The sequence below is a fragment of the Populus trichocarpa genome, chromosome 16 (genome assembly GCF_000002775.5).
Source record: "Populus trichocarpa isolate Nisqually-1 chromosome 16, P.trichocarpa_v4.1, whole genome shotgun sequence".
Lineage (NCBI taxonomy): Eukaryota > Viridiplantae > Streptophyta > Magnoliopsida > Malpighiales > Salicaceae > Populus > Populus trichocarpa.
The window spans coordinates 7,096,432-7,121,580 of record NC_037300.2 but is presented as its reverse complement, the minus strand read 5'-3'; the positions used below and the strand labels follow the sequence as shown (position 1 = coordinate 7,121,580).

At 36.1% G+C, this 25,149-nt stretch overlaps 1 protein-coding gene across 2 annotated transcripts; it reads right to left on the bottom strand.

Annotated features, from left to right (window-relative positions):
- Window positions 1-15,378: 15,378 nt before the first annotated feature.
- On the bottom strand, window positions 15,379-23,801 carry LOC7467620 (uncharacterized). 2 transcript variants are annotated; one of them, XM_052447973.1, is made up of 11 exons: window positions 23,410-23,801; window positions 22,638-22,973; window positions 22,430-22,559; window positions 22,261-22,354; window positions 20,989-21,076; window positions 20,794-20,877; window positions 19,073-19,169; window positions 18,890-18,977; window positions 18,552-18,657; window positions 18,375-18,467; window positions 15,379-16,426 (listed from the first exon to the last, which is right to left on the bottom strand). In XM_052447973.1, the coding sequence occupies exons 1-11, from the start codon at window positions 23,578-23,580 to the stop codon at window positions 16,025-16,027; spliced, it is 1,689 nt and encodes a 562-aa protein (XP_052303933.1). In that variant the 5' UTR covers window positions 23,581-23,801; the 3' UTR covers window positions 15,379-16,024. The 2 variants fall into 2 exon arrangements, with proteins under 2 accessions (XP_052303933.1, XP_024443474.1); XM_024587706.2 differs by having other exon boundaries at window positions 22,448-22,559; window positions 23,410-23,800.
- Window positions 23,802-25,149: the final 1,348 nt, after the last annotated feature.

Sequence of the window (25,149 nt, the reverse complement as noted above, 5' to 3'; positions counted from 1 at the left end):
TCTCCCCCTCTCCATTACCACAACACCATTCCAAAAAAAAACCTCCAGCAACCTCTCATTCATTCACCAAGACCCACCGTCGGCCACCAGCAGTCCCCACATCCACCTCTATAACTCATCTACAAATCCAGCATCACCAACCACCGATTCACAGTCCCTTTCAATCACCAAAACAAATCCTCTCCCTACAACTGTCAACCACCACCAGAACCATAAGACCCACTTTCACTGTCCAGCAACACATTAACAGCTCCCCTTTCTCTCTCTTCCTCATTTTCATTGTTAGCCACCGACGTCAGTTATGTGGCTATACTAGTTCCTCGTCCCTCAGCCTCTCCTCTAGTTCCCCATAATTGATGCCCCCATCAACAGTCCCACAGAACACTTTCAGACACCATAGTGAGCAACACACCCATCAGCCAGCGAACATCGTGAGCAGCTCCCTTTTCCACTATTTTCAACAGCCCTATACCCACAGCTGCCCCTTATATAGCCCGTAATTAGCACCAGCCCTCCACGCCAACAATAGTTGCACCTCCATCAACAAAACCAACCCAGCTGCACACGGTTACATAAAGAAAGAGAAGACCCACCAGCTTCAGCTCTCATGTTCACGCCAATAGTCCCTCTCCCACTCAACCTATCGCTGGCCGAATGAATCAGTCTCTCAAACCTAAACCAGTAATTTCCCTCTCCGAATCACTGTTAAAAAGAAGGGAAACCAGTCAATCGCTTGCCATTAGTTTCAATCACACAAGGCAACGTTCACTCCCTCTCTCGGCCTCCACTACCAACTCAGCTCCTTTACGACTAGCCATAGCCTTCACCCCCTTCATCCCTCATTAGTCACGGTGGCAGCCTCATTAGAAAGGAGAAGACAAAGAAATAAGAGGGGAAACCGAAAGGCAGTAAAGAAAGGGCATAAAAAAGAAAGCTGAAACTTTATGGGTGACGATCTCCCAACCAGGCAGCGGTGGATGACACCGCTAGTGTAGAAACGAAGTAGGTGGACAAACATCATCGATCTAGCTATTCCGAATATAAATGATATATAAGTTATTCTAAGACTAAAACAACATTAAAATCATCAATTCTTTATATATATATATATATATATATATATATATATATAATTTTTTTAATTATAAAATTAGAAAGAATCCCAACATATATAATATATAAGCTATTCTAAAAATAAAACAATATTAAAATCATTAATCATTGATCATACTCTAAATTTATACTATTAAACCTTCACATTCTAGTATAAAGAGTATTCAATCTTATTGCTTCCACACTTAAACACCTTCATATATTATAAGTGTTATCTAATGAGGTATAGAGATATTAGAACTTCAAATTATAATATCCATTATATTGAGAGAGTTTATTGTGAAAACAAAATTATCATCGTAAACATTTAAGAGTTAGGTAAAAACTCTTGGTATTGATAAGAGAATTTCACCAAAGTATAAAAAAAAAATCTTGAAGATTGTATATTTTCAAGTGGAAAAAAATCTTGAAGAATGGTATATCTTTAAGTGGTGTAAGAAGTTTGTTATGGATTCATCAAGTGAAATTATACATTTGAGCTTGGACCAGTAAAGAAATACAATACTCAAGTATGGTTTGGTACTTCAGGTGTGGGTGTAGGCTTGCCAAGCCATGTTAAAACGAGTTTGTAAATTCTCTTCTTTATCTATTTACTTTAAGTACTTTAATTATATTATTGGTAATTATATTTATTTGAGTAATTTATCTTAGTAAAATTCAATGATATTTCAAATTCACCCTCTTTTAAGTTTTAACATTATCAATTTTAGATCTGTCATGTTAACCGGGTCACATCAAGTCAACTCTCGCTCAATTCAGTTTAAAACTTGACTAACGCATGACCCTATATAAATTTAATAACACAACCAACTTATTCCATGTGTTAGTTCAAAAGTTGTGAATAACTTTTATATTTTTTAATATGTTCATCGAAATTATTTGAATGTTCATGTAAACTTTTTTTTATAATTATGAAATGTTGTCTAAAAAACTTATGTTTTGGTCAAAAGGTTCATGAAAAAAAAAAGAGGGAATTAATAAGATAAACGGGTTTTAATTTGAGAGATGTTTTTTTATCCTTATTTCAAATCGTTCAGCTTTTTTTCCCTCTAATTAATTTTTTTAATAAAAGACATTGAGAAAAAAGGTTATATTTTTCTTTTATAAAAAAACCTTAATAAAAAAAGATGAATTATACTAGCAAATTATTTTATTCAATAGAATTAGAATTATTACTTATCTTAAAAAAATATTGACATATAATTAAATAAATAAAATTGAATTACTCCCCCTGGTACAAGATCATATCTCATATCCTACATCTATCTCTCGGCTTCCCGATTTAGTCTTTAGTTAATGTTAACAACTCTTTGTAATATTTATTGATGCTTATAATTATTGATTTATCTTATTAAACATTCCAATCAAATTTAATATCACAACTAAAATCATTCTTTATGTTAAAAGAAAATTAACAACATTTGTTTATTTTTTATTTTATCTTTTAAGTTAAAAAATAACTTTTGATCTTACCCGCAACAAAACACGTATAGGTTGGCTGGTATTCTCTATAGGATAAAGTTCAAATTGATTACTTTTTATTTTTAAATTTCGTATCCTAATTGTTGTGATGATGTAAAGTGTGAAATACTTTTTATAAGGAATATTAGTTTTATTATCTAGCATAATTGATTTTGCTAGCAGTGCTCTATGTAAAGAACCGTCATGTTTTTGAAGATTTTCCATCTAATTGGTTTGGACCTTATGGTGCCAATGTAGAAGTTTCATCAGTTAATGAGTAAAGGAAAGAAAAAAAGAAAAAGACAAATTTCACCTTATATTAAAAACAAATATGTCATGCTTATAATAAATCAAACATTGTAGATGTTGTGAAACTCACAAATCATCTAAATATAAGAGGGTGACAGGAATGGAGAAAATTCATTGGTATTAAGCAGAAAAGTTATGCAAACAATAAGTTGCAGCAAAAAAATTTTCTTTTTCTTCTTTCTTCTTTCTTTCTTCTTAGAAACAAGTGGAATACTTAGTGGAGACATCAAGCTTGTCATAGATCACATATATGTATGGTCAGAGATGAAGAAGGATAACTCAACCCATCACTTTTTGGTTGGGAGATTGAACACATTTGAGTCTATTTTATTGGGACTTTTTTTTTATTTTGTTATTGAACTTTGTTTTATCAACTTCATTTATTTTAGTGGATAGTTATCCTCATTATTGGTAATGTTTTTATTATAGTTTGCTTTATACTATTTAACTATATTTTTCTATGAGATTGAAACTTCTGAAGATTTATTGAAACAAAAAACTACACTTTTGAAATGGACATACCTTTCTCCTATCTTCTTTTCGGCTTCTTTTTCTCTTTCTTTTATTTCCTCTTCAATTCATTGTTGTCCTATTAGAATCTAGTTTTGGTTGTTTCTATCAATCAAATGATCCACCCATCTATAGCAAGGGAACCATAAAAATATGTAAAATATCCACATATAACATATATTAAATGATTTTAAAGCTGCCTAAAACAACCACCTACACCAACCATACACGCCACCAACAACCCTGAAAAAGGCCCTTAAACAATCATTTAAAACAACTTGAAACCATTAAAATTGGCTAGCTCTATCCCTTAAAATATATCTAAATTAAGCCAAAATACAACAATTATAACAACCTTAATAACAACTAAAACCACTAATAAACCTACTATAACAACCATTAGTGACAACCCAAGATAACAACCATCAAAACCCTAAAATTCCACCACCAATACCAATCGAACACCAAAGTTTCTCTCTCTCCTAGAAAAATTATCAAAAAAGCAATAACAAAGAACAAAATAAAAAACAATATCGATGACAATAACAAAAACAACTACGAACTCGTGAAGCACACAAAGTAAAATCAACCACCTCACCACTGATAATAGAAAAATAGCAACAATATTAACAATAATATCAATCAGCCTAAATTCCATAATCCAAGTGTCCTTATTTTCACTTTAAGGATTTTGGTCTGTAAATCACTTAACACTTTGATTCGTTGAAATTTTTTCTAGTATTATGCTTGTTATTCAACATTGTCATTAATATAACTTTTGTTCCTATAAATTCAAAAAAAAAAATCTCGTATTGCCTCACTTTTTATGTTTTTGCCAATCACCCAACTTTATCATTTATATTTAGTAATTAGTTCTTTTTATTAACTGTGGAGCATGCTTATATTTGTGAAAATTGTGACTTTTTGTTTGATTAATCATTTCACTCAAAGGTATAACATTGTATGCTTAAAGGCCATGATTCTAGGTAGGTTTTGTAAATGCTTGAATGATGATATTAAGAAAAAAATTATGCTTCGAGATGTTTCCACCATTAACCAAACATATACCTTATTACAAAATTATGAGTTAGTTATTTAGTGGGTAAGACATCATGACACCTAAAATACTCTTATTAGGTCTTAGTTTAGGAATAATGTCTCTTTGTTAAATGCTCTACTCTATAAACCCAACCTCAATGGTGCCCAATCTTTTAAAAAAGACAAAGGCAGGAGGGTGCTCAATAAAGTGCTAAAATTAAATTCAAGAGTTCAGTGTTATAAATGTAAAGATTATGATCACGTTGTAGCCAATTATATCAATAAGGCCCTAGACATCAAGAAACAAGAGGATGAAAGTGAAGAAAAAGATAATGGTGATCAAGTGTATGAACTTGATCTTGAGGATTTTTATATCTAAACGAGAAAGGTAAGGATGGTTCTAATTTATTAGGTTGTATCCAATCCATATCCACTTAAGTTGAGCAGCACATCATAGTGTGGGATAATTATGTTTGGTGTAGTAGATATGCCTTGACAAAACTCAAGAGAATCGAAGATTATAGAAGAATTACTATTTTTCACACATACATATACATTAAGTGTGAGGATTAAAGTTTTAAGATCATTATTAATAATGAAAGTTGTATTAATATAGTATCTTCTAAAACGACAGCTTCCCTTGGCCTAAAATGTGTTCCTCACCCTAAACCATATAGTAAGTATGTAATGGATTGATAACACTTTCATATCAATCGATGAGAGATATGTGTTTCCTATTAAATTCCTAGACTACCATTATAAGATTTGGTGTGAGGTGATTCCAATGGATATAAGAACATGTTATTTAGGTAGATCATGACTTTATGATCTAAATATCACCAGTTTTTATCAATCAAATAATTTTCTTTCACTTTTAAAGGTTAAAGATCCATCCCATTCCTTGTACTAAAATCACATATGCCTTTGGAGTTACTAAACTCTATTTTGATGAGATCTTTAAGTTGTATGGCCTCTCTAAGACCATAATCTCAAATTGAAATGTGCGATTTATGAGTCACTTTTTGAAAAATCCTTTGCCATATGGTTGAGTTGAAACTCTCTAGTGCCTACCACTTCTAAGCAAATGGCCAAACCAAGGTCATCAATAGAAACTTAGGTAACCTTTTGAGATGTCTAGTGATTGAATATAATGAAAAATGGGATTTGATTCTTTCTACGACTTAGTTTATCAATAGTTACTCAATCAATAGGTTTATGAGTCCATTTAAAGTTGTTCATGGTTACAAACCTAGAAATCATGCAAGCCTTTTTCTCATGTTTTCTATTGCTAGGGTGTTTGAGTCAGATGAGTTTTTTGCACGTAGAGTGATGCAATCCTATCCTCAACACCAAGAGATATATTAGCGGCTCCATCAGGTCCAGTCACGAGACTTAGAGCAAAAAAAAGAAGGCAATTAATTGACTTCTTCAAGATACATGAGCTAAAGTGGACTTTGAAAGGATATCAAAGAATGAAGAACAAGCCTTGATTAATTTGATTTATTTTCAAGAAGGGCTTGTAGGGGAGTTTATAGACATTATATAAAGATTGGAAAAAAAAGATTCAAACCTGTTAGTTTTGACCTCTCACTACTGTTTTGGCCATAAATAGATCTACATAAAGTATTTTGATGCGATTCTAGTTGCATTGAAAATTATACATTCACACTTTTCCAATGACATATGGTAGACCTTCTAATTCATCAAGACGAGGGATAACCATTCATCTGAAGTTGGGCCTCAATTCTACTTGTGAATTATGAAATTTGACTTTTGGCTTGTTTTAATTAGTTAGGCTATTATTTATTTATATTTTAGTTTATTATAGGGCCTAAAGCATTTAAAGGTTATTTGGGTTAGGTTTTATTTTATTATTTTGGTTATTTTAGACTTTTAATGTGTTAAGGCCTATTTATCAAATTTGGGTCCATTAAGTCAAATTAGGGTTAACTTTCTACTTTATAAACCAATTGTTAATATTATTTTGAGATTGATGAATTTTATCTACAAGTTATTGCATATTGTGTGCTTATTTTTCTTTGCATGGTTGAGTGATTCTCATACTAAATTCTTAATTGAACTTGTAAACTCTTTGAATGATTAATCAACTTCGTTGTGATTTATACTTCTCGTTTGTGTCTCGTTATAGGCGTCAGGTGGATAGAGGTGATCAATTTCATATAACTTTGGTTCTCAAAGGTAAGGTTTTTGTTGGGTCAAGTTGCAAAATTTCTTTAAAACCTCAAATTAGCAATCTAAGAGACAATTTTGTATCATAGAGTTTATGATTTGCATGTTGAGATCACAAAATAAATTTTAAAAAATAATATCAAATACAAACATCAAGATAATTTACATAAACATCACAATCCATTTAATGTTGGAGATTATGTTATGATACAGATTAGACCTAAATGGTATCATCCTAAAACCAATAAAAAATTACAAGTGTGTGGTGTTGAACCATACAAAATGTTACCGAGGACTGGATCAAATGCTTATGTCATTGACATACTATCTAAATTTGGTATTAGCTTTACTTTTAATCTATAAGATCTAGTTCAATATAATAGGAAACAACACGTCATAGATATTCCTTTTAATACCCCCTCACCCAATCTCATTCACAGTGACTCCATTAAGACTAGGTTGTCAATTTTGTTTTATTTCGGCCAGAATGACTAGTATATCTCGTAACTTTTTAAAAAAAACAAAACAAAATGGAAAGAATTTTATCTTACTCAGAATCTCAAGTCATTCTGGATTTCTTGGTCAAATTTTAATCAAGATGTTTCGGTTTCATTATGTCCATGTTGTTTGGGGTTTACAAAATTTATAGAGCTAGCACCCTTTATCATTACAGCTTGCATGATCTATGGAGAAGGAAATACCATTAAGATAAAAGATACAAAATAAATTCCATAAAATATTGATATGCAAGAACATACCTTAGGAGCCATCCAATAAAGGCTTCCCTTGAAAGAAATATTAGTTGTTTGTCCAATAAGCTGAGCAAGAAAGAAGTACAATTTTTATGAGCAAAGTAAGAGACAGAGAAAATCAAATCTTTAATGGAAATTACAATGGTGGCTTCATATATAATTGTTGATCATTAATGCATTAAGGTAACATTAAATGATGTTTCAGTCTAGCAGACACAAAGAGTAACTGAACTAAAAGAATGTTTGATTGTATTCTACTAAAGGTTACAAAATTTCAAAAACACGAGTGCAAACAAGGTACATTAAGCCAATAAAATTTCTTTGCACAAAAGATCACATAACCATGATTTTTTAATTTGAATGTGAACAAGGAGAAAATATCTATAAGTTGTAAAATTCTCAAAGCTTTCTTAAAAATTGAACCATCCCTAAATTTCTCCTCTTACCCTAATTTGTCAGTCGTTGCACCATCTTGCTTGTCCTTACCTCCTAAGTCTTTCTTTCTAGAGTAGGCGAGGGAGAGGCAAGAGGATCATCTATCTTCAATTGTTTGATATAAAAACTGGGAAACTAGTGTCCGATCTCATCTAATCAATGAATCCGATAATCTCGAAAAGTTCATCAAAGCACCGAGGTCAATAAACACCATATCTTGCGAAGATACTTCTCCTTCCTCTAAATGATAAGGTTCAGTGGACTTCTCGCGACGTCGCTGGCGGCGAACCGCCCACGTCGCCGCGATCCGAACACTTCACCGGACCATTCAATCAGTAGGAGCGACGGGCGGTGTGTACAAAGGGCAGGGACGTAGTCAACGCGAGCTGATGACTCGCGCTTACTAGGAATTCCTCGTTGAAGACCAACAATTGCAATGATCTATCCCCATCACGATGAAATTTCAAAGATTACCCGGGCCTGTCGGCCAAGGCTATAGACTCGTTGAATACATCAGTGTAGCGCGCGTGCGGCCCAGAACATCTAAGGGCATCACAGACCTGTTATTGCCTCAAACTTCCTTGGCCTGGAAGGCCATAGTCCCTCTAAGAAGCTGGCCGCGGAGGGTCACCTCCGCATAGCTAGTTAGCAGGCTGAGGTCTCGTTCGTTAACGGAATTAACCAGACAAATCGCTCCACCAACTAAGAACGGCCATGCACCACCACCCATAGAATCAAGAAAGAGCTCTCAGTATTGCTTTCTCAAATGGCAAAGAGTAAAAGAAAGGCTACATCTACTGTAGCTCGTAGACAAGACGCTTTGCCTGCTCCTAGTTCTGGTCCCAAGAATCATGATCACGATGGCGATGGTTCAGGGGTCCTTGCCCTCCCGGTCCTCCCTGCTGCCACACCCGATGCAGCTGTCTGTGCTCCCTGCACCAACCCCATTCCTCTGCCTTCTTCTCAGCCTCGGGATGAGGGTCCTAATGCGCTCCACCCTGCTTCTGTGTTGGTGGTTGCTAGTGGCTCTACGTCTTTGGATGCGGTGCTGGGGGAAGCTTGCTCTGTAGCTTCTGATGATGAGATCCTTGAAGAGGATCAGCTGGATTTCAACTTTTCCGATGAAGAGTGTGATGACTCCCCTCAAGCCCCTGCTTTGCTCCCTACTGCGAATCTGGCTTCCCCACCTCCTCTGCTCCCTGCTGAGCCAGTGCCTCCCCCCCCCCATCTTGCTCTCCTGCACCTGCACCTTCCACTGTAGCAGGTAACCCTCTCTCTGATCCTGGCAGTAGCAAATGGCGGGATCTTTTCTTTTCCAATAGATCTACTGTTTCCTGTACCAAACTTTAAAACTTCTCACTTAACCATCTCTCAAAAACTTGTGCCATATCCCCTGAGGATATTCAACCAAAATTTGAAGTTTGGAACCTTTGTGCTGTGGGTTATGTCTCTGGAAAACGCCCTGGTTTTCGGGCTCTGAATAGCATTATTTCTAATGTCTGGAAGTGTGAGGCAACTCTTAACATTCATGATTCTGGGTGGCTGGTTTATAGATTTAAATCAGAGGCGGATAAGCTTACAATTCTTCATGGTGGACCTTACCTTGTGTATGGCAGACCCCTTATTCTGCGGCCTATGACAAAATTTTTTGATTTCTCTAATGAAGAAATGTCACGGGTACCGGTCTGGGTAAGGTTCCCAAATTTTCCTCTCTGATGTTGGTCCCCTGTTTGTCTATCAAAGATTGCTAGTGTCCTCGGGAAACCTATTCAGTGTGACCAGCTTACCTCCACTCTTGCTCGTATGTCTTATGCCCGAGTGTTGGTTGAAATTGATCTTAAGGAGGAGCTTCGACACTCCATAGAGGTCTCTCTACCTGAGGAACCTACCCTGCACCAGAAGGTTGTTTATAAAACCTTGCCAAAGTTTTGCAATTTCTGTTGTGCTCTTGGCCATACTCGTCTCCTCTCTCTAAAGCTGCAGCTGCTAACACTAAGGTGCCTAGCAGCCAACCACAGGCTGCGCCAGTAGAGAAAGGGAATGTTTTTTCCAGAGTGGGCCCTCATCTCCAGAACCAGGGATCCCCCTCTTCCCCGGTGCTAGGTTCATCTCCTCCTGACAAAGTCATGCCCGTGGGTTCTAGGGCGGACACAGTACCTGTAGCTCACAATAGAGTCTCTGAAGGTTGGGTCTCTGTGGAGTCTAGGCGTATGGCCAGACAAAAGACTTGTCGCAATTCCAAGGGGAAGGAAGTGCTTGTAGCAGAGCCAGTGCTGGTTGTCACCACTGGTGAAACCACTCCCCCTCTCATCAGTGCAGGAGAGGTGCCGCATGCCCCTTCTCTTCCAGTGTTTGTAGCAGAGCCGCATGCCACTCCTCTTCCCACTGAAGTGCTGGTTGACACTCCTTGTGTGCCAGAGGTTCAGCTCCCTTCACCCCTCCTCCCTGCCCTACCATCCGCTCAGATTGGAGACAGTGCTCCTCTTGTCCCTGCTTCTCTCTTGGGTGTTCCAACTAGAAGTGGAGTTTGAACCCGTAGCCAGAAACAGCGTGGTAGTAGTGGAAGGGTCCCCCCTTCCCCTGCAATCTTATGATTATATATAGCTGGAATATCAGGGGACTCAATAATCCCCTGAAACAGTATGAGGTTGTTAGCCTCATGAAGAAGCATAGGATGGATGTGTGTGGTTTACTTGAAACTAAATTATCTTCCTCCAGAGTTACCGGTATGCATAGACTTCGGCTTAGGCACTGGAAGTACTTTACAAATGCAGATGCATCAAGCACTGCTAGAATTGTGGTGTTTTGGAATCCAGCTACAGTCTACGTTGAACTGATTGAATCTTCTGCACAGGCTCTCCATCTTTTTGTTAGCAGTTTGATCTCTCAGTACAGTTTTATGATATCCTTTGTATATGGGTTTAATACAATCTCTGTGAGACGGGCTTTATGGGGGGATCTCAGGCGATGGAACTCTAGCTGCCCCTGGATGATACTTAGGGACTTTAACTCTGTCCTTTCCTCAACCGATAAGCACAATGGTGGGGCTGTTTCTCTCTATGAAACCTCTGATTTTTGTGACTGCTGCTCTGATCTTGGTCTCCATGATGTCAACTTTACTGGCAGCCATTTTAGTTGGACAAATGGGTCTGTCTGGAGTAAGCTTGATCGGGTGCTGGTCAACCCTTCTTGGCCTTCCTTGCAGCGACTCACTCGTGTCCACTTTGGCAACCCTGGTGCCTTTACTGACCATTCCCCTGCAGAGGTTCGTCTGGATCCGTTTGTGCAGGGTAAACGGAATTTTAAATTCCTTAACATGTGGGCTTCCCATGATAGGTTTTTTGAGGTGGTTTCCTCTCATTGGTTCTCTCCAGTATATGGCACCCCTATGTTCATCTTATGTCGTAGGCTTAAACTCCTGAAAGGGCACTTGAAGGAGCTGAATCGTCTTCATTATAGTCATATATCGGAACGGGTATTGCGGCTTGAATCTGAGCTGGAGCACCATCAAACTGTATTGCAGCAAGACATGGACAACCAACTCTTATTGGCCCAAGACAGGTCTCTTCGTGCAAAGTTGTCTGCTATTAAGCTTGCGGAGAAACAGTTTTTCAGTCAAAAGATCAAATGCAACTTCCTCAAGCACGGTGATAAAGGTTCCAAGTTTTTCCATGCTCTCCTGGGCCAAAATCATCGGAGGAACTTTATTCCAGCCATCATGTGCAGCCATGGCAGCCTTAGCACATCTTTACAGGAAGTTGGCAATGAATTTGTGTCTTTCTACCAACGGTTGCTTGGCTCATCCCAGGACATCCTTCCACTTGACAGTGCAGTTATTCACTGTGGTCCATGTCTTCCAGCTAGTTCTCATGACCTTCTCCTTGCTCCGGTTTCTCCAGAGGATATACGAAAAGCAGTGTTTAGCATAGGAAATGAGAAAGCCCCTGGACCTGATGGCTACTCTTCTTTTTTCTACAAACAAGCATGGGATGTCATAGGAGGGGATGTATGTGCGGTAGTACATAATTTTTTCCATTCGGGCAGCCTCCTCAAACAGGTTAACCACTCAATTATTGTTTTGGTTCCTAAATCAGCACATGCTTCTTCTCCATCTGATTACAGGACAATTTCCTGTTGTAATGTTATCTACAAAGTTATTGCAAAGCTTTTAGCAGGTCGCCTTGCTCATGTTTTAAAGGACATAGTCAGCCCCATGCAGAATGCATTTCTAGGTGGGAGATATATGAGTGATAACATCAACCTTGTCCAAGAGCTCCTTCGACACTATAGCAGGAAGCGCTTCTCTCCCCGTTGTTTGTTGAAAGTTGATTTCAAAAAAGCATTCGACTCTGTCCAGTGGAACTTCTTGGATAGCCTTCTTCGTCACCTTTCACTTTGTTCAGCTTGTTATGGAATGTGTATCCACTGCCTCTTACTCTGTTGCAGTTAATGGGGATATTCATGGGTTTTTCTTGGGGCAGAGTGGAGTGAGACAAGGAGACCCTTTGTCTCCGTATCTTTTTATATGTTGTATGGAATATTTCTCCAGACTACTCAAGCTTGCCTCCCATCAGGAAGGATTTCGGTTCCATCCAAAGTGTGCAGTGCAGGGTATCAGCCACCTTGCATTTGCAGATGATGTTTTGCTTCTCTCCCGTGGAGACCCATCTTCAGTCCGTTGTCTTCTTCAACAGGTTGCCCTCTTTGGACAGACTTCAGGCTTGTACATCAACCCACAAAAATCATCCATCTTCTTTGGAGGTGTTGGCACTTCTCAAAAGCAGTCTATTCTCACTGAATCCGGTTTCAGCGAAGGGAGCTTTCCCTTTACATATCTTGGGGTTCCTCTAAGTCCCCATCGGTTGCTTGCCAGTCAATTCACACCACTTTTGCAGGACTTGAAATCTTCAGTCCAAGGATGGATTGGCAAGCACCTTACATATGTTGGCCGTTTGGAACTCATCCGTTCTGTTCTGTTTGGGAAAGTCCAATTCTGGCTGAATATTTTCCCGATTCCTGAAGTTGTGTCGAGGAATATAATCAGCATTTGCAGAAATTTTCTTTGGACAGGAGACATCCACAGAAGTACCTCAGCTTTGGTTGCCTGGAAAACTATTTGTTTACCTAAGACAGAAGGTGGTCTAGGCTTGTATGATCTTCGGGCCCGTAATCGAAGCTTTCTTGGCAAGCAATTATGGAATATTCATCTTAAAACGGATTCGGTTTGGATTCGTTGGATTCATCATTTTTATCTCAACTCTGGCACCATTTGGTCTGTTCAAGCACATCATTCTTCTTCTCCGCTGTGGAAAGCTATCATTTATGTTAAAGACCTCCTCTTGCAGCGCTGTGGGGACTCTGAGTCGAGTATTACTCTACTGAGTGGTTGGTCTACTGGTGCAGGTCTATTCCTTTCCCATGCATATGAATTTTTCAGACCTGTTGGTTCAGCTGTCTCATGGGGCCGAGTGGTTTGGGAACAGTGGTCACTACCTAAATACAGTTTTATCCTCTGGCTGGCTGTTCTGGGAAAACTTAAGACTCGGGACAGGTTGAGGTTCATCCCTACTGATCCCAATTGTTTGTTTTGTAGGCAAGTGGAAGAGTCCCATAGTCATTTATTTTTTGCTTGTGAATGGACATGTCGTCTGTGGGCTAGGATAAAATCTTGGCTGCGGATTGGGAGGACCATGCAGACTTTGGCCAGTGCTATACGTGGGTTCCATTCTCAGAGGAATAATCTGGAGGCTCGAATGAAAAGGGTTTCACTGGGTATCACGGTATATCTCATTTGGGAGGAAAGAAACAGACGGGTATTTGATGGGCGGTCTAGGGAGATTGCTACAGTGTTCAGACGCTTTCAAATCCTTTTCTATATCGTCTTCCACTTCTATGAAAAGGATCATTTGCTTCTACAGGTGGGTTGATAGTCTCAGCATGGGTGGCCTGTTCTCAAGTCATGTTTACTGGGAACCGTGGCTGCGTGTGTGCATGGTTCATGCAAAATGGTTATACGTGTCACAGCTCTGTTGTGGGACCCCCCCAGGCTTTGGTTTCGGGTGGCTTTGCTCTTTTATTTATGGGTGCTGGAATCCTGTAACATGAGCTCCACGTCATGTTTATCTCCTTTATGATTTCTGCTGCGTGAATGCATGGTTCATGCATCCTGGCTTCATGTGAAACACTATGCTGATGGGTCCTCCTTTGTCCTCACGTGGTTCATGGTCCCTTGCTTTGTCTTCTGGAGTTTTATATAATGTGTGTTTGGCGTGCCTTTATGGCTTGTGATCTCCTGCTGGTTTCCTCGGTTATCTTTGGCACCAAAACATATGGGTTCCCAATCTAACCGATGGTCTTTGTTTCTCTCGGTTGTTTTCTTCTTTTGTGCTTGTTGGGAGCCTGTTCCCACTGGCTTGATATGTACATTTGTATATTTGGCTTGCTGGATTTCCAGCTAGTCTACTTTTTTTATCTATAAAATTCTAACATTTGATCAAAAAAAAAAGAAAAAGCTCTCAGTCTGTCAATCCTTACTATGTCTGGACCTGATAAGTTTCCCCGTGTTGAGTCAAATTAAGCCGCAGGCTCCACTCCTGGTGGTGCCCTTATTAACAGCCTTGCCTCTACAATGGCCTTTAGAAGTCTTGGTCTAATTGGGTGGACAAAAGAAAGGAAATTGGGGAAGGGAAAGAAAATATATATGTTATAAAATAATATAAAGTTGTTTTTTGCCATCCAAGTGCAATTTAAATTTTAAATACGCTAGAATCAAAATTTATTATTTTGATAAGAAAAATAAAATGTCAACCGAAACAGAATTGATAACCTTAATTATACTATTTTGGTTAAACAAATTATGTTTTACAAAGAATGACAAGACACGACAATTCCTAGTTAATTAAGTTGGGCAACCTATTTAAACTACGCTTAAATCACTAGAGATATATTGCAACAATTTAATTCTAATCCATAATAAACTACTAGAGTTGTCAGGAGATATACTTGATGATCGAGTTCTTTCCAAATCCACGTCACAAGTTACATGTGTATAGTCAAAGAAGATAAAAGAATAACTTAACTCTTCCCTATTTGATGAAAAGATTAAACACATCTAAGAACACATACAAGTCTATTTTATAAAACTTTCATTTCACTTTGTAATAGGAAATTATTTTATTCTATTTTAGACTTCATTTTATTATTTGTTTTAAACTATTTACCTATATTTTTATGAGATTAACACTTTTGATAATTAATTGAAAAACAACGTTTTCGCAAGATGCATGTCTTTCTCCTCTCCTATCTTCGGCCTTTTTTTTTCTTTTTTTCTTCTCTTTTTCCTCTTCAATTCATTAATGGCACGCATCAACAATAGCAATTAGCGGTTAGTGTTAGTAGTTTGTGTTTGGTACCAATTTGACCACCACAGAATTTAAGGGGCTATATTACCACCTTAAAATATGGGGTTTTGGCAGGCCAAGTCATCCATAGGGAGATTCGAACAGGGAAACCTCCCAGGTGGATTGGTAGCTAAACAGATAAGGGTAATACAGGGAACAAGATCATGACATAATCACAAGGAAAAATCTTGCTAACACGGTATAGTGTAGTTCACCTTGTTTGCCAGAATAAAACAAAATGAATACAAATACAGCACTAGTCTCCCATAATTCAGTGTTCCTCAGCATAACTTCAGTGTCAAAACCCATATCTAGTACTAACCAAAAGAATAATTTTTCTTCCAAATCAAGGATACATCCAAGAGAAATAAATACCTTATAGCCATAACATGAAAAGCTTATCACATGTGATAGAGCTTCATGATATCCGGCAAAAATTATATAGCTATTGTGAAATTTCATTACCAGCAGAATCAAATGAACTCCTATGCACCTCTGAAATGTAAATCTCAGAGAGTAACTTCCAGTTATTTCTGTCAGAAATTAAATATTATATAAGATATATCCTAGCAACAACTGTTTTGTACTTACATAGGGGGTTCTCTCCCTCCTGAGCTCTTAGTGCCATAAATGGCATTTTATCTCTCAATGCACAAATGGACCCAGTTGATGAATCCCCCAGCAATCAGAACATTCATCCAGCTCTAACTCTGAGAAAATCAACTGTGGAAATGGGATGGGCAGCCACACCAGCAATTTCAAATCAAATCAATGAAAAAGAGATCCATTTTGCCTTGGAATCTCATGACAATTTGGTCATTGCTTATATGTAGAACTGCCAATCTTGCTTGACAATAATGGCTTCTCCTTCAAACTGGTACTTGGGATGGTTTCCGAGTTGCCTGACTGGCTATCTAAGGCTCCAGGTCTCATCCAGATTTTTACATGGCCCTCTCTACAAACAGTAAGAACACATTCCTGCGTAAATACTAAACCAGAAAGAGGTTCCGTGTGAACACGGTGAGCCACTACAGGAGAAAGCTTTGGAACATCACGCATGCTAGGAGCAGGTTGCAGAGTTCCAACTGGGATAACACTGTCCCAGTGGGAAGACTGACTTCCAGTACTGAAAGTAGGAGATCCACCAGGAGGGGGGCACCTACGTAATGGCACTACAATCTCATCCATTTCCAGATCCCATAAAAGTAACTGTGTGTCCTGTTGACAGAACAAACAAGTTGCAACATGGTTACTTATGAAGTCTTTAAAGGAGTCGAAAAACTGGGGAAAACTAGAAAAGGAAAGTCATAGATGACCATACATATCACACCTCAATCTCATCAAGTCACTCGCCAAAGTCTCAGTTTTAACTCATACCACATGTTCTTAACTGCTGCAGGCATTGGTTTTCACTCTAGCAAAAGTACCTCAACCAGCTTCTAATACTGGTGTTTGAAAAATAAACACTAAGACAGAGGTCCAATACATTGCAAATATACAAAAGCCATTTATGAATGTCTACGGGGTGGACTTGGTTTTACCAAAGATGATGAGAATGTGAACTCCCCATTTCTTGCTTCATTGCTTCATTGAATTTGCTTCATTAATAGGCTTATAGATCCATTGATCAATGAAGACTTGAACCGAACTTGCCCATCATGCAAAGGGTTTGGTTAAGATATGCTAGATGGCACCATTTGGGGCTTCTACAAATAAGTGATTTATATGAATCATTAATATTCTTGGTGAGTAAGTTGTGTTCCTCATCTTGTCGTGAAAGGGACTAATAAATCTATCACCATGTTAGTATGTATTTTGATTGAAGTTCCTAAGAAGGTTCTGGAGAAAGAGTTAGGGCATACTTCGATTTTTTTATCTCAAGTGCTCATCTTTTTCACTTCTCCTTGGAACTGTTGATCCCTTCGAGCTAAAATATACAATTAGAATGGTTTTAAGCTGCGCTAGCAACTAAAATTACACTTAAATTATTTTTTTGTTTGCAAACAAGAATAATCACAATAACTCAACCTTGTAATCTGATCAAGTAGTCTTTAAACAACTCCCTAAACTCTTATATTAACCAGGTTCTATGCATGTGTGCTGTACAAGTGGCACAAAAATATTACAATTAAATGTATCATGCATGCTAATGTGTATTTGCAAAACTAAATATAATCATAAAAAAAAGTCATCAAAGATTAAAATACATATTTTTGTTTATTTGTCTTCTTTTTAGAGAAAAGTGAAGGCCCACTGCCCAACTACACAATATGGAAAATATCATCTTATTGAAACTCTAATGCTCCATTTCTTGTAAAAAAAACTTGTTTTTTCAAAATATTCTACATGATAGATGTTTTCCTAGAATATACATTATTTTTCATTGTTTGGCTATGTAGATAAAAACTACTTGAAAATAATTGTTTGGTGTTTGGTCTATATGAAAAAAAATAAAAAATATATATATATATATACACACACATCATTGTTGATGTTTTGGCATTGGTGTACCACCACCCAGAATCACCACTACCAAATATGAGCCTCTTGTAAAAAAAAAAAAATTAATAATGTGCCTCTCAGGACTCAACAGCAATTTGACTAAACATAGAATCGAGTTTCTGTCTCCCCCTTTGAGTAAAATATTATATGGAAATGAGATTAGCATACATGATGGCACAGAGTTTATGTAGGATTTACACATCTACTAGAATTTGTATTGAGGTAGAATGCCTAAAAGTAGTAATTAAAAATTAATAAAAGCAATAGTAGTTATTAAAAGACAATAAGCAAGGTATGTTCATCGAATTAATGTTTTGACATAGTTTGTGCTTTTATTTATAGCAATCGATATGTTTTTTCCATCAATATGAATGCTCCCCTATTTCTGCAGTTTTCCTAGAGCTAAAATACAAAATATTCATCATATGGCTTATTTAGAACCATCACTGTTCGAAAGCACCCTCCCAGGATTTAAAAATCTCGGGCACCTCCACTAGAATATTAACTTAAACCAAAGTGATATATCATGCTCAGCACCCAGATATTAGTTTTTTGGATATCATATTCAATTCCTATGAGCTCCATCTGCCCTGGAACTTAAAACTGATTACAGCTAGCTGTGGAACAAGTCAACCATGAATTGCAAAAAAAATGTGTACCATACCTGACCAACAGAACCAAACCGGTACACAACATTCTCCCCTGTGCCATCTGAGTTTGGTGATGACCAATATGAATCAAAAGCCACTCCACTTACCTGCCAGCACCATCAGATAAGAACTGTATAAGATGACCAGAATCATGTAATTCATAATCAACCATGATGATTTGAGAATCTTACCCATGAATTGTGTCCTTCACCCCACGCAACAACCTTCCGATCTTCCATACTCCAAACTTGAACTAGGTCATCTTCTCCTCCAGTCAAAATATATTTTGCATCCATGCTGAGAGGGTGACACTTTTCATCATCAGTTTTCTTGAAGACAATATAAATATTTCAAACGCAAAAGACCAACAGAAAAGAAAGAATTGAAGGTTGAATGTAAAAGGGTCTTAGGCTATATCAACTCAGAGTAATGGCCCTTTTCCCGTGTGTACAACTAGTTCAAAATATTGGAAGAAAATTTTCAAAAGATAGCAATAAATTATGACTTGAAAACTGGTAAAGCTAGTCACCTCCAAGCACAACATAGTAGAGCACCATAATAACTTTTCCCACCACATATAAGTTGTTCTTTTGAATAGTCAAAGACTCGCAAGTAACCTGCACTAGCAAAACACTAAGATCAATTACACTACCTACCAACGCAGGAAAAAACAAGAAAAATACTAGATGCAACGATATGTAAAGTGTTATACCATCTCTTCCAACAGTTGCTAAATAGGCCCCTTCATTTGAGAAAGCAATGCCATTGATTGAACCTTGGCAAATATGCCATCTGGCAATTGGGTTACTCTGCATGCAGTTTGTAGGAGTCATGGAAAGAACTGCATATTTAGTTGGATAAGTATATAAATCAAGATATAAGAAGGAGAAAACTATTCTATCACTAGAGCAGGATGAAAGCCTTTGGATGGGAGATTTGAAGATAGGAAATGAGGAATGGACATACAAATCTAACAAAAGCAGTTAACCACATATGTATACCATCCAAATAAATAAACCAAGATAAACACAAGTAGGTATGGGAAATTGGAAAAACTACAAATGAGGTTGAGCGACAGAGCCCTGCTTCACTGATCTCTCCATTGGCACAATATAATTGCTGCAACCATGTAAACATCAGTTGGGTTAAGTCCCGAGATGTTAGGAACCTATCTTGCACGCTTCTTACATTTAGAGTAACCAAATAGGCATGTTCCATAAGCAATTAACAAACCTAAAATCTTGAATTATTTAATTCACAGTGTTTCAACTATACTTTATACAACGGTAAACTTAACTTTAAAACTCCAATGTTACCCTTGTAGTATCCAAAAAGTTTCAATATTAACCGTGACCATTAAATAGCTATCTGAATTTAATGGATGGCTCAATTTTACAATCTTCTCTTTCTTATTTCACTTGTCTCTCATCCTTTCCTCTCAAATCCCAATGTGTGATACTATCTCACAAAAATACTTAAAAGAAACCTTTAAAAAGTCAAATATAACTTGAAAGGAGGGTTTACCACAGGGAACTTCATGAAAACCAGAGGGGTGATATTGAGAAATTTTTAACTATACGGACAGAGAACATTGATGAATCTATATGGGCATAAGTATAGTTTACTCTTTATATTACTTTATACTACAACTGCATCCATGAATCCAATTTGTTTAACACCTGAACAAAGCAATAATGGCAGTCATAAGTTGATAATACCCACAAAAACATGAGCACATGCAAATTTACACACAAACATGCACAAATACATGTATTCCAAGATACATATGATGAAAGTTAACCAATCAACACTAATTGTTAAGCAGCAGGCTTGACTGTGAAGAATTGTCCCAGAAGGCAAGCACATGACCCTCCATGTACACGAAGAAAACAACAGCATTCACTATATTGATTATAGTTGTAGAGTGAGATGATCAGTGTCCAGTGAAGCCACTGCTTTCCACACAACAGTTAGAACAATACAAGAGTGAAAACTGAGTTGCCAGATAAAGTCTCCAACAATCATAGAAGAGAGTAATTATTGACTAAAAGAATGAACCTAAACAAGCAAAACATAATGTTGCAGAAAGATTTAAAATCTCAATCATGGTGTCAGTTGCACATCTCTACACTTCAATGTATTACATCGAACTTACCTTGGGAACAAAATGCAAAATGGTTTCATGTCTCATGGACATTTGAACAATACTTGGCTATGGTATTTATTGAGGAGCTACCTAATAAAGGGTGAAGTAATAGATACATGGTGTCAATTACCATACATGTAAATTACAACAGAGAATAATTGCTTGCTGATTTTAAAAATAATTCCTAGTTAAAAATTGCTTGCACCATTAGAAACTTAGTTTATGAAGCATCAATCAAGTAAGACTATTACATAGTACTTTAATTCCAACAAGACAAACTCTTCTACCTTACTGTAGCGGGCATGTGAAACAGAGAATTGAGTTTGATCTTTGATAACAGGGAATGAAGAATCACCAGCACCATCCTTGCTCTAGAGGAAAAGAAAAGTAATAGAATAGATATTAAGATCTCTTGATACATCTTGAACTAAGAAATTTTGGGAAGACAGGACAATGTAATCCTTTTCATGTTGGAGGCTTACCTTTTCATAGACATACAAATTACCATCAGCATGTGCAACAACAAAAGCACCATCTCCTCCAGGAACCCATGCAATACTCATACAACGACTGTTGATAATAAGCAGCATTAATTAAATTGGTTTTGTACATAATACTCAATTATCATAAGTGCAATGTGTATATATACATATTTATATATATGTTAACTAAATGATTTTTTTATCCAACATCTCCACTCGGGGGATTTTTGTTCTTTTAATTCCTAAAAGGGGAACCAAGATTTCAGAGTTTCTAGAAGATATCAAGCAAGATCAACAAACCATTTTGAGTTTATATGGTGTGGATTGCTCGAAAGCTTTTCTATTTGTAGCCTAAAGAAAGTTCTGCACTGTTAGGAAAAGGTTACCCACACAATACAAGTTCTTGGACATTTCAAGGTCCATTTTATAATTGATTTCACAGGGAATAGCATTGGCAGCACCCGGTCATGCAGGCAACAAAAAGAATAACTTTTTATGCATTTTAGTTCGACTCTACAATGCAAGGGTGTCTTGTGCTTTGAAGATTTACAGGGATGATTTCTAGAAATCCCACCAATGTGATGCTAGCCGCCCTTCCCATTCATCCCCAACTCCATTTACAAACCATATAAACTGTTATCCTTGAACCTAAACCATTGAATCTCTAATTTTCCAATCCATAAACCATTGAAAAAGACTTGTAGACTACAAATTCAAATATGTGCTATGTCACTCAGTGGTGCATTCTGATAACAGCCCAGAATCCATCCACTGGAAGCTTTCCCAATTTCCTAAGTAATCATAATCACTCTTGAAAGATGAAAGAACTGATAAACATGGCTAATTAAAAAACCTCACTTCATTTTCTTACTTTGCAATCAAATCATCCCACACCAGTATGACCTTGATCCAAATATATCTAGGATGTTGAGAATAATCATGCCTACACCTCATAATGAAAACAAAAGAGAGTATCTTTGCCCAAACCATTTTCCTTTGTGTGCAACCTATCTTCGATATTTTGATGATTCATGAGTCATAAATATTCAAAAGTAAATTAAGAAATGAAAATTATAAAACTGTTCCTTAAGCAACCTTACTTTGTAACTTGCATTATGATCAAGTCACACTGATTCTCACAGCTCGTTGAAGTTATGTATGCATATGTGATATTTTAACAAGAAGATCATCAGTTAAATAAGACAGCCTGGAAGTACAAGCATGCATAATAAAGAAATGGTCGAACTATGAAGGCACTATAGATATTCTTGCCTATTATTAACAGAACCATCTTTGTTATAATGATGGGCCCCAACTAGCTTTTTTCCAACATCCTGTAATTGCTGTCTCAGTGACACTGAGTAGACTGCAATAAGAAAAATATAGCCACTAAAATCAGAAAGCTTAAATTTTCAATAAAGAAAAAGAAATGCAATCCAACCTCGAGTTAAGATTTTACCATCCCCAGAACTCAAGCCAATAAGCAAATCATGTCCATCCTTAGCATCTTGATCAAAGGCATGGCACACAGGATTTGAATTACTAAAATGGATCGATTTTATTGGGTCCTCCTATATTCAAACAAAGAACCTCTTAAATGCCTCCCCATTGTTTCCATTAAAAAAGACCAACAAAAAATATAAAGTTACCTTATCTTGAGAATTTAAATCAGTTATAAAGATGGCATCCCCTACATTGAAGATCAAGTAAGTCCCTTTCCCATCAAAATTTGAATTGATCATGGAATTACTTGAGCATGATGTCCCCAATGATCCAATCCTACTACTACTACTACTACTACTACTGCTACTGCTAATACTTTTACTCCCACCATTCCCTCCAACAAAGCTAAGCGCACGGCTTCCATTACTAGCACCCAACAACCTAGCAGCAGCTGATCGTACACCACTGCCCGTACTGAAACCTGAAGGTGGGGCCATCGGTGTTGATGGGGCAGGCTTGTCCTTGATAATAGCTAGGGTTACCTGTTAATCAAATTTCTTTTCAAAAACTGAAATTGAGACATCTACAAAATATACAGCTAGGCATTATCAAATTAACTAAAAGATGCCTCTAACACTGACGATAGAATATCAAATTTAGCAGATAAACATGTACATGTTGATTCTAACAAGCATATTACGGTGTTGATAAAAACCCTTGAAATTAATGAATTATTAATGATAAAACAAGATAAGAAAAACCATTCAACAAATGTAATGACAAAAAATTATTAAATTAGTGAGCCAAAAACCAAAAAACAAATATTCTTAAACTATTCAGCTTTTAACGAAATGGGCAATCCCAAAACGCTTTGAGACAAAAATTAACCCCAAAAAAAAGTTGAAGGAATCGGATTAACAAAATGGGTATTGATATAAGAACTCAAAAATGAAATGGAGTAGATAGAAAAGAGAAAACCTGAGTAACAGTTTTGCCATGGGCGTAGTGAAGGAGACCAGAAGGATGTGTCTTTTCATAGTGAAGCTTATAACGTCCTTCTGGGGTTTTAAAATAAGTCTTTAACCCCGGTGATTGCGTGTTCGCCGACGTCGATGACGTTGAAATCATGCCGTTGCTGGAGTTGATCATGCTGGTCTTGCCTTCGATTACTGTAAACCTTAAAGCATCTGATCATGACACTAGGGTTTGGTCACTCTTTTCTTTCTCCAAAAAAATCAACGAAGTAAAACAAATTTCTTGTAGTTTTTTTATTATTGACGAGAAAACTGTGTTTTTTCGTCTTTTTTATGCTATTTATGGGTCTTCTTGGAGATCAAAGAGAGAAGGGGGGCGGGGTTGGATCCTCTGTTTTGGGGATTATGAGAAAACGTTGTTGTTACTGCTTGTTTTACGTTTGTTATTTTTTGAAGGCCGTTGTGTTTGACTTCTGAGTTTTGAAAGTCAGTGGAATAGACGGTGGAGATGATAGAGAAAAAGTGTGCTGGGTTTTGAAGTTTTGAACTGTTCGGTATTGTTTTTAAAAAAATTTAGTTTTAAATTATTTATTTTTGTTTTTTTATTTTAATATCCTAACATTAAAAATAAATTTTAAAAATAAAAAAATAAAATTATTTTAATATATTTTTAAATAAAAAAATATTTTAAAAAATAACTTTTATTATATTTCCAAACATTTTTAAAAAAATACTAGCACAGTAGAGGAAAAGATGATGTTTATATTAGATAATACTTGGAAAGTTTCCCGCACAGTGCTATACAGAACTTTTCAATAATGATAATGTTTGGAAACGTAGTTGAAATCGTATTTTTTAAAAATTTAAATTTTTTTGTTTAAAATCGATTTTTTTTATATTTTTTATTGTATTGATATGCTAATTTTAAAATTAATTTTAAAAAATAAAAAATATTATTTTAATATATTTTCAAATATAAATCATTTTGAAAAATCTTAATTAACATTGAATATTAACATTATAATGTGTTGATATTAAATTAGGTTAAGTTTCAAAATAAGATAATTAGGGTTCAACTATCTGTCATAGTTATGGACACTTGCAGGAAAAATAACGAATGAAATTATTTAGAAGAATTGTATATTTTCATGTAATTTTTTTTAAAAAAAATGTTTTTTTGTAATAGCAAGATGGTTTATTCATTGAATAAAAAGAACCATAAATAAGAAAAAAAAATTGTATTTTCTCATGCATTTTTTTAATTTTGACAACAAAAAAAAAATTAATGAGAAGCATTTTAAGCAAAAACTCATTATAATTATGAAAGCAATTTCAATCAAAAAAATAAAAAATTATGAATTAATCATTTCTATGGAAGAACATGAAAAAAAATCAAAACAATAAATTTTAATACATATATATAACAATAAAAAAGTTAAGGGAAAAAATTATTTTATTCTAACTCAATATTAATGAGCCAATTATTCAAAAACTTTGTGGATATCATGCCAATATATAATTATCCATAAAGAAAGCAATAATATAATTGTAAAACAGTTCTATTTTAAAAATAAAACAACAAAACGTTAAAAAACAATTATTAGGAGCATGGTTTTTAATAAAGGCACTAATAATTAAAATAAAGGTTTGCACTAATATTTTAAATCTAGTCATTTAAAATAAGTAAGGAAAATACGTTTCATTAATCTATATTCCATTTTCTTATTAATCATCTCTTTATTGT